Source organism: Periplaneta americana, chromosome 5 (assembly GCF_040183065.1).
Source record: "Periplaneta americana isolate PAMFEO1 chromosome 5, P.americana_PAMFEO1_priV1, whole genome shotgun sequence".
Taxonomy (NCBI): domain Eukaryota; kingdom Metazoa; phylum Arthropoda; class Insecta; order Blattodea; family Blattidae; genus Periplaneta; species Periplaneta americana.
Genome location: NC_091121.1, coordinates 83,330,380 through 83,350,130, shown reverse-complemented (window position 1 = coordinate 83,350,130; position 19,751 = coordinate 83,330,380). Strand labels below are relative to the sequence as shown.

Genomic DNA, 19,751 nt, shown 5'->3' with positions numbered 1-19,751 from the left:
CATCGGCTAGCTACATGACGCCATACAGCGAGTCATGACACACTTTGAACTGAACACGCAGTAGTTACTGTAAAGTGCTCTGCATGTTTTCTTTTTTCACGTTAACGTGTAAGAAATTTAAAATTACCTATCTCCAATAGATTTTGAGCTAGGATCATGAAAATTTTACCACTTATTCATCAGCATGTTTTAATTAAGGTGTGCCAAAGTTAAAAATGTTGTGTAATTACCATAGCTCTGATTGCTAATTGACTCATGATATACAAAATCATAGAATACATCGATTGACATAAATATATTTTCTAAACCTTATTTGTCATGGGAAGTCAAAGACTTTATAAGTTATTCATTTAATATCATGCTTTTAAAATATTCACTTGTGGGCTCTGATTTAATGAATTTAAGAGTTAAAAAAAATAACCATAGTCCAAAATAATGCAAATTTGAGATGTTGAGCGTATTATAGCAGCCATCTACTGAATTAGTTCTTAGGAGGAAAAAAACACCATAGTCCTATGTTATAGAAGTGGAAATTTGCAGTAGTTTTCATAAAACAACCATAGTCCAAATACTTTTTTTATGAAAACAGTCATTGTCCAGTCAGTACGATGGTAAATATCCTATTCATATCACTTTGTGGTCACTGGTGGAGAAATAACTGCCTTCTGAAGGATGCACTGGAAGGAGTGGTGAACGGGAGAAGAGTTCGAGGCAGAAGATATCAGATGATAGACGACATTAAGATATATGGATCATATGCGGAGAATAAGAGGAAGGCAGAAAATAGGGAAGACTGGAGAATGCTGGATTTGCAATGAAAGACCTGCACTTCGACAGAATACTATGAATGAATGGATCACCTTGAAACATTTATCCATACAATTTTAAACTATAGTAGGTTCGGAGTACTGCTTCTTACATTCACGGCAGAAGCCACCTCAGAGAAAAATAATTCGACGCGTGAATTGATGTATTAGTTATTGAGTCTTCTTTATGTGCAGAACTAATCCCATGCAAGATACGTAAGCAACGAAAGGAGAAGAAGCAGGATATAATAAACATAAAGAAGATTAAAGAAGAGGCACACTTCAGCCACAACAAGTATTTTTTCTTAAAACAACCATTGTCCACAGTGACTTATATTTACACATATATTTCTATAAGGTAGTTTAAGTTATAAATGTACTCCAGTTTTCCCAAGTTTCTACAACACCTTAAGAAATGGCTTGGTGAATTTCATACTTGAAGTGTCAACAACACTCATGCCAGAAAGTTTTTTTTTTCCTGAAAATTAATGTTTTTGAACTAGGGTTGTTTTTTTTTTCAAAAAACCTCCAGTTGTTTCACATGTATTTTTTTATTTTTTAGTCACTAGTCAAATTTGGTAAAAAAAATTCCTAACCTCCCATTAACTACGCCATACAATGCATATGGACAAAAAAATAGCCTTCTGCGTTAAATATCTCTGAGAAAAGTGTGTCGGAATTGAAAAATCACAAGCTAACGGGGAAAGACAAAAAATTGAAAAATATCACAATGGGTGTGACAGACAAGGTGTCACTTTTAAAACCTTATTTTCATGCATTTGAATGTCCGAAATGAAAGAAAAAACAATGCATACTTGTAAAGCTAAGGTTTCTGGATTTTCGAAAGGAAAAATGAAAATTCAGTGCCCTTAAAGTCTTTCCACGTTATGACGCCCATGATTCCCACCCCTTTATAACAGACACACATCGTTTGTTAAGCATTAGCTTTACCACGTTCCTAATAACTTAATTTAACTATAGTGGCTCGACACCTAAGCAGGATTTTTAAAATGCTATTTCAATACGCCTTTATAAAACAGAATCCAATGATTGGCTGGAATTCTCTGAGAAGAGGGACCAGGTTGTTCGCTAGCTTCTTCGTTTGGTGCAACATCTAACCAAGGACGAAATAAACTTGAAATAGTTTTAAACAATTGATTTATTGAGTCTGATCACTGTAGGATATGAGTTATGACTGAAGCTAATTAAACGCAGAATTAAGTACTCTATCAGACAACCCACGTATATTTATCGGAAGTAGCAAGTGGCCAGATCCGATAAAAAAAGTGCCAAAAATTTGTTTTCCAAGAATTCTGGCCGTTGCAACGCGGCGAATACTTATATCGAAGTAGACCAGAATAACAGATTATACAAAGTGTATCATTTAATATAAATCAACATCGATAGAAGTATCACTTTGTACATTGTATGCCACATTTATTTTAACATTAGCGATACCCTCTTGTATAGCATAACACACCTCCAAAGTATACATTTGGGCTATTCCATATGAAATCGATCAGTAAAAAACCTCGCTCAGAGCTCTGGAACCATTTATTGCAGAACATTGAACGAGAGCTTATTTTGAAGTTGACATTTGGTAGGTTGTGTTAAGAAGTAATCCTTATTTTTATTGTACATAGAGAGACAGATAATCTGATTTTACTTGCCTTTAGGCCATTTATAAAAATGTAAAAAAAATATTGAGAAAAAACCTTGCATTATTAAGAGGGATTCGGCATTGTTTAGTGGTTCGGCAATAAGTTTCGAGGGTATTAAATAGATTATTTTCACACGCCTAGACTTGAACGGCGCAGTACCGCACGCATTGGCCGAGAGCTGAAGATAAACGAGCGTTGGGCATCATTTTACTCCTGTGTTTATGAAAACCTGTGATAAAGCTAGCACAGCCATGACTGCTAGACGACACATCACGTGTTTGTCTCCTGGCCTTACTTGTCTCGGCTAAGTTCCCGTCTCACAGTCAGCTGGTTAGTTCACGCGCGTACTATTTATTTTCTTTATTTGATATTTTCAATACTTTCTTATCAACATACCATCAGTAAAAAATATGTGTTTATTTGTACTTTCAATGTGGAATCTAACTATATAATTATTTTTAAAATATTTTTCCTAGCCAAAGGCGTCTTAATGAGGAAAAATCTAAATTTTTCCATTTCCATAAAAAGTAAGAAAATCTGTTTATATGTCAATATAAACTTTAATTTCTCAGCATCAAAATAAACCATGATTTTGATCATTGAGTGAAAGGGTTTCGGAGCTACAACAGTTTAAAGTTGCTAATTTTATGAAAATACGGTAAATTTAAATATTTTTAATTTAAACACTATGAAGTTCTGATGCCTCAAACTTTGCATAAAGCATTGTATCACAGTTCTCTACGTACAAAAAAAGTTTCATTGTGTTTAGAAATTGTAAGGTCAATTTTCTCTATATTTCGGTCGATGTTAAATGTTATGTTTTATTTAACGACGCTCGTAACTGCAGAGGTTACATCAGCGTCGCCGGATGTGCCGGAATTTTGTCCCGCAGGAGTTCTTTTACATGCTAGTAAATCTACTGACATGAGCCTGTCGCATTTAAGCACACTTAAATACCATCGACCTGGCCCGGGATCGAACCCGCAACCTTGGGCATAGAAGGCCAGCGCTATACCAACTCGCCAACCAGGTCAATATTTCGGTCGATTTGAGGTGGAATAGCTCATTTCTATTTGTTTCTGTTCCCTGCAACACGTCTGAATATATAATGTGTATTCATCAATATGGAAGTTACGCATATTTGGATATTTCTATTAGTTATCTTACAGTGTGAGTTCCTAATCACGTCTAATTTCGTAATACACTGCTAGTGAATTTGACTCCCTACACACAGTGAGAACATAGACGTATTCTACATAAAAAGTTAATGGTAATTACCGGAATAAGATACATGACCCACATTTTTTAAAATCAATGGCATTACACTTTGTTGTATTACAGGTCAGATGAGCCACGAGGGACAGCACTGGCACGCCACTGAGCAGTGCTTCTGTTGCCACACGTGTCGCTCGTCGCTGCTTGGCCGCCCCTTCCTGCCGCGCCGGGGTGCCATCTACTGCTCCATCGCGTGCAGCAAGGGCGAGCCGCCGACGCCGTCCGACAGCTCGGGTCCGGGTCCGCGGGTCAGCCACAGCGCCCTCCGGCAGCAGCGACAGCAGCGGGCGAGGCCGCCCTCGGACGCGGGCTCCAGCACGCCGCCCACGTCGCCGGGGCGGGCGCGACGCACCCTCGGTCTGCCGGGCTCCCCTGTCTCGTCCTCCGCACCCTCTTCCCCGCCTGGACAACTCCAGTGCGGCAAGTACTCCAGGAACCATAGGTGCGTAACTTAGAGGAGGCGATCGGCAGGCTCAGCTTACGGCCCTGGATGCTGCATTACAATGTATCACATTGACTTATTATCAGACATCGGATTCTAGGGCAAATGCCTATTTTGTTTCTTTAGGAGAAAAGTAAAAATAATTATTAATATTTGTGTTTCATGGAAATTGAAAGGTATTCAAAGAGTTTTATAGTGCCCTAAAATGCCCTAAAACGGTTATTAGAGCCTAATTTGTTAATATTCGCCTAAAAATGCCTAACTCACTGTAAAGTTTCGCATTTTACTCTTTTTATAATTTGTACATGCATTCACTGCGAAATTTAAGGCATTTAAAAAGTGGAAAGTTTGCTTCACACCGGCCATGAAACCATTGATAAAGGAAACAAAATGTTTTGAATCTCACGACACTCGCAATAGATTTCACCGAATTTAACATGTTTGGAGGCATAAATGCCGACAAAGAACCAACCTTAGTTTTGAAGCAGGCAACAATCACAACATGTGCTGCTACCGATTCAGAGATATACTATACTATAAAAATGACTGTTTTCGGTCTGAAACCGATTAGCTGTACTGCCCTTCAGAGTGTCATAAAATCACAATTTTTGGAGAAAGAGTGTTTTTGAAATATTTATGAAAAGTCGTAAAACTGCGAATTAGTAGAGTAAACCGTTACAAAATATTTAAAAGAATGGCCCTCCTAGTGTTAACACTACCAGGAAATGCAACAATAAGTGGAACTTTGTATTTTTGTCCAATTGAATCTCAATAACAACGGTTCATTTCAATGCCCGTTAACAGTTGCTCTTTTCCTCACCTTATTTGTGTTGAGAAGTTTTGAGCGGTAGGACGTTTTCCTGTGAAGTTTAACGCGATAATGCCGAAAAATATAAGTGCAAAATCTACATTGATCCGGCAATGGCTAACAGAATATTCAGAATTCACTTATGATGGAAAAATAATATTCTGCAAGATTTGTAGCAAACAGGTATGTAACAATAGTTGAAATATATAAATTCTATTAATTTTAATGAGTAGGCCTATAATATTTATACATTGACTGAGCTATCCTGAGGTATAATTCTTTTTAAGACCACTACACTTTAACCTTTTAAATTCCGATAGTTAAAGTATTTGCAGGTCATTAAAATTTTGATTGTTCGAACCCACTAACTTTGTGATAGAAATACGGCAATACAACAATTAGGATTTTATTTTAATTCAGTTTACTTTACATTTTTAGATTTCGCAAGAAAAGAAGTGCCACCTAAAGCAGCATGTGCAAGGAGCGGCTCATAAGGCTAAAGCTCAGCATAAAAATCAAGTGCAACAAACTTTACTAACACAGCCTACTTCATCCAATCTCAGCAGCAATTTCTATGCTGATTTAACCAGAGCGTTTGTTGCTGCTAACATTCCCTGGAATGCAATTGAAAATCCGGTTTTAAGACAGTTTTTACAAAAATACTGCAAACAAAATATCCCATCTGAGTCGACCCTAAGAAAAAATTACTTAGACAGAATATACAATGAAACTTTAGCTTCCATTCGGGAGGATATAGGTGATTCTTACATATGGGTCTCTGTGGATGAAACCTCAGATCCTATGAATAGGTATATAGCAAATATGGTAGTAGGAAAACTTAGTCCTGATGGACCTTCGATTCCACACCTCGTATGTGTTAAGGAACTTTCGAAAGTGAATAGCCAAGCCATTGCTTATTTAGTAAATAAAGGCCTACAGTCTTTATACTCAGGTAATATAGACGATTCTAAAGTTCTGTTGTTTTGTACTGATGCTGCCTCATACATGGTTGCTGCAGCTCCACTTCTTAAAACATTTTATCCTAACCTCACGCATGTAACCTGTCTAGCACATGGCCTTCACAGGGTTTCTGAAACAATCCGGAATGAATTTCCTCTTGTCAATTCGTTTATTTCTAACACAAAAAATGTATTTGTAAAGCCCCATCCAGGATTTCAATATTCAGAGAGAACTTTCCAGATATCCCACTCCCACCTCAGCCGGTTGTTACACGATGGGGAACCTGGATTCAGTCAGTGGTGTATTATTCTAAGTATTTTAAAGAAGTGGTCACAGTTATTGATAAATTACCTGAAACTGATAGTGCAGCGTGTGTGAAAGCAGTGAAAGATTATCTGAATGACTCACGAGTGATAAACGATATTGCCTACATAACATCAAACTTTTCTGTCATACCTGCAAGCATTGAACAATTAGAACGTGAAAAACAATCTCTTTGTAGCCAAATAGCAATAGTAAAGGAAGCTCAAGTGAACATACATTCTGCTTTGGGCGAAACTGGGAAAAAAGTTAAAAATAAGTGGGACAACGTATTAAATAAGAATGTAGGATTTTCATTCTTGGAAAAAGTATCAAGAGTGATATCGGGGGAAAGTGTAAATGTTCCAGTAAGTATTGATGTTTCTATTGTACCTAATTTAAAATTTGCGCCTCTCACATCAGTTTCGGTTGAAAGAAGTTTTTCTGCTTTCAAAATGATTCTCAGTGACAAAAGGCAAAGGTTAACTGTGGAGAAATTAGAAAAAATTCTGGTGGTGTACTGTGCAGATAATTATAATAAAGTCTGAGCATGGAACTGAATTTCAATAACTTAAAATGAGTAATCTTGATATCAATAATCATTATTTCATTAGTTTCAATATATTAAATTTGTGCAGCTCTGTTTATAAATATAATATAGTATTCTTTTTTAATGTTTAATGTTTGTGCGTATTTTAGTGTATAACTAAAAATTTCAGTGAAAAAAATAAGTATGATACCTTGATGTGCCTAAAATGCCTATCTTCATTAAAATAGAGCCTAATTTTACAAATTTTGAGCTTATTTTAGGCGCCTAAAACTGCAATTTTTAGTGCCTAAAAATCCGATGTCTACTTATTATTCATTCTTTCACCTTGAGATTAAAGCCTCATTTACACGGTATCACCACAGGCTAGTATATACAGTCACGAAGCTTGAGTTATTGAGAGTATTAGGAACAATAGACTGTGCCGGTACTATTTCGCATTGTCTGTGATGAGGCGATAGTAGCGATCCTAGTGGTTAGCAACTATCTATGGATGCATATTTTCTACGTATTGAGCTTCGTGACTATATATACTGGACTGTGGTATCACTTAGTGATGCGTAGTGGCTGAGGAATCACTATAATCGCGTCGCTGTTTTTTCCGGCATGACTCCTCCTTTTTGCTTACTCCTTACGAAGTGAAGACTCTATAAAGTTTAAGTAGATGGTATTGTTCGCTATTTTTGTTCTTTCGTTGCCGAGCTACCAGACGATGAATCTATTTGCCGCACCGTTAAACATTATCATGTCGTAGCTCCTTTGATAATAAATCAAACGCACTGTAATTGAGCAAATAATTGAGCGGCAAATAACGTCTTCCTATGCTTTCTGCGAACGCCAACGAAAGAACGAATATGACGGGCGATTATATTAAGTATTTATCGAGCCGTGGGAAGTGCATAAAGTCATTAGCAGCGAATGATAAGACGCACACGTTTGGGCCTAAATGTAGCCTACTTGCAACGTGATTGGCTGCCGTAAATAAGAGCGACGGGACTATAAGCACAGTCTAGTATATACGAAGCTTGAATTGTGAGGGTGCTAGGAACAATAGACTGGCCGGTACTATATCGCATTGTCTGTAATTGTGCGATAATAGCGATCCTAGTGGTTAGCACTATCTATGGATGCACATTTACTATGTATTGAGCTTCGTGACTGTATATACTAGACTGTGCTATAACTGCGCCGTGTACATCATTGTGCAAGTGCGCACTGCGTTAGCATATCATTGCTTACAGATCATTAGAACAAGATGATTACCTTCTAACTTTAGTGAGCAGTGATGCATCGTTTTTCTCAAGATTCCATTTTTTAATGACTGATTAGGCGCGTAAATTAGTTAGTTGCTTGCAGGAGTTGTATTAGAACGAGCTAGAATATGGATAGATGAAATGGTGAATGTACTCTGCGTTTTGTTGAAAAGTACAGGAAACGGGAAGTAAATGATAAGGAATATAAAAAGAAATAAGGAGTCCTATATAAGAATTGCATTGATGGGAATTGTATCAGGTAGCTGAAAACCGGAGAGTTATTTCCAGTTTTGGTTTTGCTGGAGATAAACTCATTGTTATCTGCTTTCTTTGCATATACCATAATCTTTAACTTTTTCTAGCAGAAAAGAAAGCTGATCACTTGTCATCCTTAAGTAATTACTGTTAACTGCAACTGTATTTCATAATTAACTATTTCAGAATAATATTTGAGGCTCCCAGCACTTCTCTTCACTATATCCATTCGCACAATGAACAATCTCTCTTACGCTTTCTCTTTTCTCTCAGTTTTACTATATTCAAAATTACATTTGACATTTGCTGCTGCTGGCACCGGTTTAACAGACGCCATTTCACTTTTTGTGCACGTCACCACTACTGGACGTGTACACACTCAACGATGCATCACTTCCAGACTGCTGTCACTCAGCTTGACGTTGCTCACTAAACGATACGTCACTTGATGATATCGTGTATCGTACATAAGGTTTAATTACAAATAAGGAAGAATTAAGTATATAAAAAGAGAGCCGGTAATTCTTTTTCAGAACTTAGGTTTCAAAAGGAGTAAAAAGGAAATTTGAAACAAATGGAAGGAAATCAGTTATTGTAAAAAAAATTAAGATCAAGACGTCCAAAGATAATAGGCAATTGGAAATACTAAACAGATACGAAGAGGAATAAGGGGTGGATTCGTATGCCGTACTAGGCACAGAAGAGGTAACTGCATTTTCATTGAAAATGAGAAATTATGTTTTTGGTTCTGATAATAGCCATGTTGTTATTTATCAGAAAAAATACTTCATATTTGGTACTATTATGAATTTTTATGTGCTAAATTTATTTTAGTAAATTTAAAGTCTATAAATACAGTGCTTCATGTATTAAATGTAGTTACGACAATTTATTTTAGTTATTCTAGGATCTTTTACTAAGTTTTTAAGAGTTTATAAAGGAGACAGTTAAGCTCTTATAATAATTTTATGTAGCTAGAGTCTTATTCCGACTGTACCTTCGAATTTTTTCCTCTATGTATCTCTCTTTCCTGTTAGTTGGTATTTCCATCCTATTGTATATTCATCTATTCTTCCATTTCACTGCAGAATTCAAGCTATAAACTGTTCCGACCTCATCATCTCTTTCTTGATTTGTGTATATCCACAGTATTTCCATCTTATAACTACAACAGCTGCTGCTGCTGCTTAAACCGTTTTGTTGCTTATTATGGATGTATAAATTTGTCCATTTTTAAACTATTTATGTATTTTTGTTTTAAGTATTTATATAGCCTTTTTGTTTGGTATCAGCATTTACTTGTATAATATTGGAAATCAGTATAAATAAGAATTTCTCCAAAAATAGACCGTAATAATTTCTCTTGAAACATGTAAAAGATGTTACAACAGAGACAATAAGTTATTAGGTATTGGAATTTTAATTGTTTAACTTGCAATGTTATATCAAACAATTAAAAAAAAACGAAATAGCTTAATTTCTTACACGTTTAGCACGTTTAAACGAACCGTGTTTAAAATCACCATGAAAGAAACGAAACTATTCATCACTTGGTTATACCGTTGCCTACGTGATCTCTGTAGGCAACGGTTATACCAACGCGAAAACGAATAAAATATGTATAAATTAAGTTACGTATGCAGACTCTTTATGTCTTACTTAAGAAATAGATCTTTAAAAAAATTATTAGAAATATCATTATTATAAAATACAGTGGCGGCTCGTGATTTTTAAACGCGTGTGCTACTACAATAATAATAATAGTAATAATAATAATAATAATAATAATAATAATAATAATAATAATAGTACTCATCCTAATAACTAAAATTGAAGTTGGCGAACTTGTCTATCACCTTAGTATTGAAAAATGTTATGTTTTATTTAACGACGCTCGCAACTGCCGGGGTTAGGCCTATATCAGCGTCGCCGGTGTGCCGGAATTTTGTTCCGCAGAAGTTCTTTTACAGGCCAGTAAATCTACTACTTGAGCCTGTCGCATTTAAGCACACTTAAATGCCATCAATCTGGATATAGTCTATGTCTAATTTTATGAACTAGAAGAATTGAAAACGATTGCTAAAAAACACATTTCTACTAGAAAAAATAAATTTTTCATATTTAAATACATTTTTAATAAATGAAGTTTCAAGTACCAAATACATAAGTTCGCTATTCTGTTCTGGCTACTCTTTGGTGAGCACGTAAGGGAACCAGTTTGAAGAGGTTTTCGGTGCTTGCGGGGAAGTGAAAAGGGTAACTGAAGCACGCGCAATTCTCCATGTCGACATCTTTCCTGTGCTTAGCACATCTCGCACTACAGTGGCAGTGGAGGGTGAATGATGAAACGTGTCAAGGCGGACGATTCAAATGCTTTAACAATATAGAATGGAAACATACGGTAACTATTGAAATTAAACAAATATTTTTGAGGTTTTTAAAACAAAACATATTTTTCTCTCTTACTTTTATTACGTGCTGTAGCATATGAACACATAAGGACCGGCCGCCGCCGATAAAATAATAGACAACTATAGAATGAATAGGCATTCTCACTTCTCAAGAATGTGGCAAGGTCATGTTTCGTTACAACTTGCCAGTAATGACCGCAAAGAAAGAGAAACATTTGATGACAAAAAACGCTTACGTGAGCAACTTCCGAGCTTTGAATCAAAATACCCGTTGTATGAATGTGTTGATATCTAGTATTAGTAATGATATTTACTTGTTGCCTGTATGTTTTGCAGTTTACCTCACCAGTCTTCGTTATCGACTGTGCAGTCGCAGCAACACCAGCAAGTACTGAGGAGTCCACCCCCAGTGCGGTCTCCCAAGATGGGGCGCCGCGCCCTGCAGCGGGGATCCAACAAGTCGCTTCCACCTACTCCACCTCCCCCACCCACCATGGAGCCTCCACCCTGTTCACCGCCACCTCCGCCGCCGCCCACAGTCCAGGGAGAGGTCACCTTGTTGCAGACGGAGGAATACGTACTGAGGGGACTTCCCCCCATCCCCAGCGGCGGCGGTGGGCCGACCCAGCTCAACATCACGACGAGCAAAGGTCTGGACCGCGTGCTGCTGGAGCGCAATCTCGAGCGTCTGCTGTCCGAGCACGGCAGTAGCGTTGCCATGGCGACGGAGATCCAGGCGGCCAGCCCCGAACTGGAGCGACTTTTACAGGCGAGAGACAGAAGTCGCGAGCCTCTGCACCTCGCGGACCTCAACCTGAGTCTCGACTCGTGGCAGCCGCCTCCACCGCCACCGCAGGGGGCGGCAGGACCCGCGGCAGCCTCCAACGAGGGCCTTTACGGGCACGCGTCTTCGATGCCAGAACTTGCAGCGGCGCCCCAGGTCTCCACAACGCCGCCAACGTCGCCTGTGCGCAAAGTGAAGGGCAAGGGACAGCTGAGTGTGAGGTTCGAGGGTGAGGAGGAGGGAGTGGTGGAGGAAGCGGGAGAGGACGAGGCGTGCGGGCCTCCGCGGCAGAGGACTTTTCCGCGCAGTCGCAGTTACTCCGGCCGCTCGCGTCACCGGGACTTCGACGAGGAGTACGAGGAACGACGAGCGAGGCTACGCGGCCCGCGAAAGACCACCTCCGAGAGCCACGTGCCCAGCGGGGCCCGAGACTTCAGGGACGACGACAGCTACTGCTCCACCTGCTCCTCCAGCTCGAGTAGCGACGACTACGCCTACGAACTGCCTCCCAGGCGCGCGTACGGGGGCGTCAGGATCTCTTACGTGCCCAACGACGCGCTGGCTTGTGCGAGGCGGCAGCAGGCGGCGTCGGCGGCCGCGGCGGCCTCTGGTGGGCCGAGGTCCCCGACTAAGAAAACGGGTGGAAGTGGTGCGGAAGACAAGGACAAGAACTGCATAATCTCCTGATCCGTGTTGTTCTTAACTCAACACATACTCCGAACTATTCACGGGAGGATTCAGTTGGGTTTCAAACTACCCCACCACAAACTGGAGGGGCCAAGAAGAACTGAAGAGCTGTAAAGGGAGGAGAATTGTTTCTCTTTTGTTTTCTCTCTTTTATTTTCATTTTATCGCTACGGACAGATACAAGCAATAGGGCTGTGCATACTAAATACAATGTGTCTGGAATATCAGGGTTAGGTATGAATAAATTAGTGGGGTGCTTTTTGTGAGTGTCATTCTGAACCCCTCTAAAAACCATACTATAATATTTAGACTTTAGATATTCACAGAAATATTCAAATTTAGAGAAAATAAACATTTAAAAATCGTGGTGAATTGTGGTAAAAATCGTTTTAAGTAAATCTGTAAAAAAAAAAAAAAAATTGTATTTTGAATATCTGTTGCAGTTTTGAATCAATGTCGTGTGTATTTTTGGAAAATAATTCCCTGCAACAGTTTAGATGAATTCCAGTGTACTGAATTTCGATTATATATTACACTTATTTACAATGAACCCTCTTAATAGCCTAGAAATTATGCACAGCCCATGTAAAATTACAATAATTTGATAGACAATCTGCATGATGATGCCCTGTAACCTTCAATACGTAGTGAAATGCAATATTTTTGTTGTCCTTCTGTAGTAACAGATCGGAAAGTAACATTGTCTTAAACAATACTATTCATTTGTATACTTGTATTAGGTTATATTACACTTCTTTTTTACTCTTTAAACAAATGAAAATTATTTCTTTCGTGGGATTCGTTTTCTTTTGCATTATGAAGAGTTGCCATTTTTGTTAAAAAAATGTCCCAAATTTTAATGTGTTGAGAATCACGTACTATGAATAAGGTTTTTTTTATTTGTTTTAACTCTTCTAAAGACCCATCTAACAGAGACGACATATGAGTAATTGAGAAAACTGTTCATATAATGTTCTAAACTTGCTACAATATCACCAACAGAATAGAACATGGATAAAAATATAATTTTTGGAAATATAATGCAATCTACATATTAATAACTGCTCATTTTCAAGTTAACATACTTTTTAAATCTAGAATATTCCCTTTAGTACACTGGCTCGCAAAACTTTTGCCTGACATACTGTACAGTTTTTCTCGTTCTTAAGTTGGTATTTGTACTCACTCTAGGACAATAGCGTAGGCGGCAGGTATTGTCGCACCATCAGATCTGTGCCCCTTCAGCGCTGTCGTCGTTCTTGGAAAAGTTAACGTCTCTACTCACCCCATTCCACCCATTTCTCTCCCACTATGTCAAACAGCAGGCCACGAACCTTGCCGAATAGGGATGTTGCCAAACTTCCTCCAAACAGTGCCATGTCTCTTGAATATTGCTTATAATAATGTAAGGTTAATTATTACTTATTCATAATTTAATTTAAGTAGGTCTAATGACGCTGATTGACTTACGATTGTTTGCAGATAATTATATTATTATAGTGGATATTTATTGGTTAAATTGAAATTACATCAGAAACATCATCGCTTTGCCAGCATTTTTTAACAATATAATGTGGATGTATCCATGTTTCATCTAAATACACAATATACTTTCCTTCTCTGCGAAATTTCGCAATCTTTCTTAAATAACTGGCCCTCCATGCTACAATATCATTTCTTTCAATCAAAATACATATTGTATTTCTACATTTTTAAAATCTAAGTCCTATGTCTCAAATCACTTTCCGTAGTGTTTCTCTCCCTCCTTGGAAATTTATTGCTTCTCTCGCAACCTTCAATAATTTTTCCAATGTCGGAACTTCTTTCTTCATCGTATAAAATTCTTGTATCTTTCTTCTTAAAATACATCTGTCCATATCATCTACAAGAATTAAAGGTTCCCTTGGTCTGTTCTTCCCTGGTGACTCTAGCTTTTCATCTCCTGCACAGACTCCCTCTCTCCTGATTTTCTTTATTAGGCGCTCTGATCTGCCTATATAAATTACATTAAAAAGTTGTATTATATTAGTATTAGTTAAGTAAGTAATTTTAATACGTAACCAATTGAAATAAAATAAGCCTCACATGTGATCGTTGCCTGATTTATAGGAAACAAATATTGACCTGTTTGTTTCTCTTCATCGCAAAATGCTATTACTTGCTGAATAATATTTCTTTCACCACTCTGTGCTACAGTATTCATGTTGAGTTGACAACACTGGACTGCAAGTGCAAATAAACTGTCCCGCAAGAAGGCTCAAAATTGTGAGTAGTGGGGGAGAAAAAGAGAGAGGGATAGAAAAGAGAGAAATAGGAATACAGGGGGAGAAATGAATTACCGAGGCTGAAAAGGTATTAAGGTTCAGTTCGCATATCTTACCGGGGCACAGATTCGATGGTCGGACTATAGTCTCCCCGCAGCTAACAAACCACCCCTCCTCACAACAGAAAGGTTGAACCAAGCTACTTAGTAAACTTAAAGAGAATATGTTTACTTAGTGGTCTAGTGATATAGATAAATTTCATAAACACGGCATTTTGTAGCTCCTCTTCACGCCACGGGTTCTTTGCGTTATAATGCACCTATAGCTTATTTTTCTTTGGCTGTTTTCATAGTAATAACACTACGCTAATAAAATTACATTGATTGAAGGTGGCACTAACAATCAATAGATTAATATTCTAAAAAATCGGAAAAATAATTTTATTAAGACAAATTTTTATGGGTATGTGTATAATTAGAACTTGATTGTCAATTATAACCCGTAGGATACAGCAGTTTAATTTATATTTTGCACACATAAAAAAAAGATTTGCATATTACTCTCATATAGTAATGGAACGAAAATTTGGATAACGAACTAAAAATAAGCAAAGCACATAGAAATAACAAATGTCTGTGCTTTCAACACCAAACATGATATTGAAACCATATCTATACAACAAAGATGTGTAGATGGAGGAATTGTCCTGTTGAAAAAATATAATTATATCAGGTGGCAACATGCGCATGCTAGGTAGCATACTATATTTTCCAGTATAGCCTGGAAATCCATCCTAGACAGCGATAGAAATATGTCCACTGTGTTGTGTTGATGTTACATAATTCTGGCTGGAACCTTGTGGACCCAATAGGACGAAATACCTGAATAGGCCTACGACTGGTGTTTGAGAAAATCTTTTAATCTGAAAATATTACATTTTCCCATGGATATTCATAATATTCTTGTCAAAACCCGATGTGATCTATTCTATGTTTATGATCCAACATGATATTTATATGTGCAGGGAAGATGAAAACGTTTCCTGGAATATTATATAATATTCAAGAGAAATAAACATGTTTTACACATTTCGATGCAAAATAGACTCAACGTTTTATTTCTGTCGGTTACATATACCGTTATTGCTCTAGAAGGTTGTCTTTGGTCCGATTAACTAGGTATATACCTGCAACTCAGAGTTCAAATACCTCCCTTCCCAGGACGGCTTGTGGAGTGGGTATGTAGACATATTACCAACATAATATCTCACAAAGTTCACTTCCACATTATTTCATAGGACAAAAGTTTTGCGAGCCAGTGTATGTGACATACATCTTGATTTAAAATTACTCTGACACCAATTAATTCCTTCATAGTTCTCTGCCATGGACAGGTCCTTCACTATAAACCCAGCATTCTCCAATCTTCCCTCTTTTTCTGTCTTCTCTTAATCTTCTCATATGATCCATATATATTAATGTTGTCCATTATCTGATATCTATCTTCTGCCCCGAACTTTTTTGCTATTCACCATTCCTTCTAGTGCATCCTTCAGCAGAGTTTCGATACCGTTGAACTGTTTCAAAGGTGCTGTCTTTTGTCAGTGCACCCTAAAATAAAAACTTGCTGTATTTACCTTATCTTATCTGGATTATAACTTCAGTAAACTTTAGCTGTACAATTGTAAATTAATGAGAACAGGAGAATCCAAGTTTATTACAACTAGCTCATCTTCAATTGAGTGGCAGGCTACCTTTCAGCTTACCACGTTAAGTTTTACGTTAAAATTATTGGGGTATTTTCTGTGCAGCTAAAGTAAAGCAAAGTCTTCTTTCTACATTTCATGGAAAAACCAAAATTTGTCAAATTCTGATTCTAGTAAAGTAAACTTTAAATATTACCGGTATGTGACAAGAATTTCCATAAAATATGGAAATTGTGTTGAAATGAATAAATGAGTTTTTCTCAAATGTGTAAAACATGCGCTACACCTGTAAATATGGCTCAGTGTGGAGAATAAAATATATTTTATATCATTCCAAATATCATTATTTGTAAATATATTATAAAATGTTAATGGCAACAGGTCAAACAAATATGTATTCACATATAAATCCTAGCCCTGATTGTGATATAAATACAGTAGAATCCCAATATAACACGGCTTTTGGGAGACATCCCCACACTATAGCTTAACCATGGTATATCAAAGGGTGACCTGTAGAGTAACAAAACTTCTAAATTTAAGTTCTTAGTTCGTCCATTTTCTAATTGTTCCCTCTGGGATGCAGTCCCCACGCGATAAGCTTGCCTTTCACATTCCATTGTTGATGCAATCAATTATTTTCTGTTAGTGGCTCACTGAAAAAGTTTCCTTTTCTGGGACATCACACGTGCACTGAACTCAAGACTCAATACTACGTGTATGTAAGGTTGCTAGTGACCAGATACAGGAGCCTCAAAACAAGAAATCGATGTGAAGGGAGTCTCTTGAGAGAATTACCAAAATCGGCTGCAGCAGAGTTAACTCTTTATTTTGTACTTAATTGGTTTTAAACTTCTAGGAATTCCCTGCACTTCATAAAACTATTCGGAATCAAAACATTGAGAAATGTGGAGTTACAACATTAGGATGCTAAGAATGGCATGGGACTCCCTCTCAACTACAGATAGATTTAGTGATAAATAATTGTAGAATACAGAATCTTTCTATGCAAATTAATGAACGAGTACTGAATTTCTAATAGGGTGACCAGATTCACATCAATAAAAAAGAGAACACAAAGCTTCAAAAAGGAGGACATTGTTCGAAAAAAAATAGGACTGAAAATATGTACTTAGATTTAGGCTTAGGCCTATATTATACTATAAATTACGTCAATATCTATTTTATTACAAAATATTTACAGTACCAATTTAGGCTTATATCATACTTAAAAGTATGTTAATATCTATTTTAATACAAAATAATTATGATAAAACTTAATAATAATGATTTTACAGTTAGCTACATAAGAAAGCCAAGGGAACTATCATTATTATCAAAATATATCAAATACATTCGCACTTCGATCTCTCGATTTACTAACTACCTGTGAGAAGCAACCATAACAAGGAGCAGCAATGAGAGTTACGATCGTTGGCAAAGAGTATATTCCGTCGATGCTCCTGCCACTTATAGGCAAACTACTTGAGAAGGGCGTCAAATCATATAATTTCAAAATATCAGGCATACAAGTTATGAAAAGGAGGACATTTCTTGATTTTTTTTAAATGCACCCGACCCCGGACAAAGGTCTAAAAAGGAAGACATGTCCAGACAAAAGAGGACGTCTGGTCACCCTAATTTCTAACAACTCAGAATGTTGCAAATAAATTAATAATAATAATTTTCTCCAGGGGAACATATTCTTCACTGCGTTGTATCAGAAACCGCGGTATTTCGTACCGTGCTTTATCGGGCTTCTACTGTACATACGATTATAAGCACGTGGTAGGTGATGAAAATATTGATTTGTTAATACATTTGAGAGAAGAGCTTTCTCAGTAAGTAATATTGAATTATATTATGCATTGTCCATCAGAAATTGTATTGAAAGCTAATTATGAAATAATATAATATGATAATAGTTTCGGGATATCATCCGTACATAGACGGACATTTTCTGTTATGAAAATGTTAAAAAAACCAACAAAGGGCGAATTTAAGTCATATTACTTTGAAAAATAGTCTACACCTTTTTTATCTAACGTAAAACCTAATTTTGTGAATATACGAGGGAGAGTCAAAAAGTAACCTTAATAATTGTTTTATTAATTGAATATGTACAATAAGACTACAGACACTTCATCACTTTTCAACATAGTCCCCACTACGTTCAATATAAGTGTTCCTGTTATACTATGTTGAAAAGTGAGGAAGTGTTTGTAGTCTTATTGTACACATTCAATTAATAAAATAATTATTAAGGTTACTTTTTTACTCTCCTCGTAGAAATAAAGAAGAAATTTAGGAAGCAAAAAGAGGAATTCAGAACAGCCGTGTAACCTCCACACAACACACAGCATAACAAGGTTCTAATCCCGTGTTGTGCTACCCTTGGCATGCCTCAACTGGAGTATAATAATACAATATAAAATTATTTCAAAACTGGTGTCCTGAGCCAGACATTTATGACAATAAAGAACTTCATCCCTAAATGATTTCAACAAGCAAATTTAAATGGGCACCATTGCTCTTATCAAAATTCAACTTGTGTAGTATAATCGTCGCTACTATATGCTGTACGAGTATAAGTGCCACATTTTTCAGAAATGAACTTTTTCACACTGTCAGATTAATGAAGGCAAGTTTAATGAACATATTTCAATAAACCAGACAATAAAAAGCAGTTACTGATTTATGAAAACGTTCGATTTTCTAGGAGCAATAAAAGTGCTAAAGATACAAAAATAAATATATGAGATAGATACTAATGGGACATAAGAACTACGCTATATCATTCAACAAAATAATGTACTATAAGCAACCAAATTGGAAGAAAATCATTATACAGTATATCATATTGCGTAAAAGACAATACTTATTCTCTTATTAAAATTACCATACACGCATTTTCATCATCAACAACATCATCTGTTCTCCCTTTATGAAAACTAAATCCTTAATGACTTTGGTACTGTGCTAGCAGAACCACTTCTTAATGGGTTGTGATAATATAAATTACAGAATTTAGATAAAATGGTTTTTAGTCCAAAGCTTAGTCACAAGGAAAGGGAGGGTTTTATGTTAGATGATTGTCTTTGCATAAGCTTCATAATTTCATTTTTCTGTCTTTTTTGTGATACTTTGGGCGAGGTCCTTCCTGGTCCTTGCAAGTTACCGCAAATTCGTCCAGTTTCACCAGGAATTTGTAGAAAGTAGCTACTGAACGTGTCCCAGAGACATTTCACAAATATCAGGATTCACAAATATTAGGCTATACAGATTCTTTGAAATTTGTAATCTGCTACAAAATTATACAATTTTGATATTCTCGTTATACTACCTCATTATTTGTATTATACTTGAGAGAATGAACAGAAAAGTTTATATAACATTATCACGTGTACAGGAAGTATATAGTTCTAAATATAATGGAAAAAAAAAAAAAAATGTGTAAAAAAAAAGAAAAGAAAAGAAAGAAAGAAGAACAAAACTTTCTTTGAACATGTTACTTTCTGATCTGCTACTGCAGAGAACAGTAAAGGAAATATTTCCTCTGCTGATATAACACGTGCCATTTACTCCAAATAATA

The 19,751-nt window shown here is 36.7% G+C and overlaps 1 protein-coding gene across 1 annotated transcript in view; it reads left to right on the top strand.

Moving 5' to 3' along the window:
- The window catches only part of LOC138699929 (protein espinas-like), a 534,949-nt gene extending 520,672 nt beyond the window's left edge, over window positions 1-14,277 (top strand). The window contains exons 6-7 of the mRNA XM_069826128.1: window positions 3,809-4,184; window positions 11,055-14,277. Coding sequence (XP_069682229.1) covers window positions 3,809-4,184; window positions 11,055-12,189 — 1,511 coding nt within the window. The 3' untranslated portion in view covers window positions 12,190-14,277. The remainder of the gene's footprint in view (window positions 1-3,808; window positions 4,185-11,054) is intronic.
- Window positions 14,278-19,751: the final 5,474 nt, after the last annotated feature.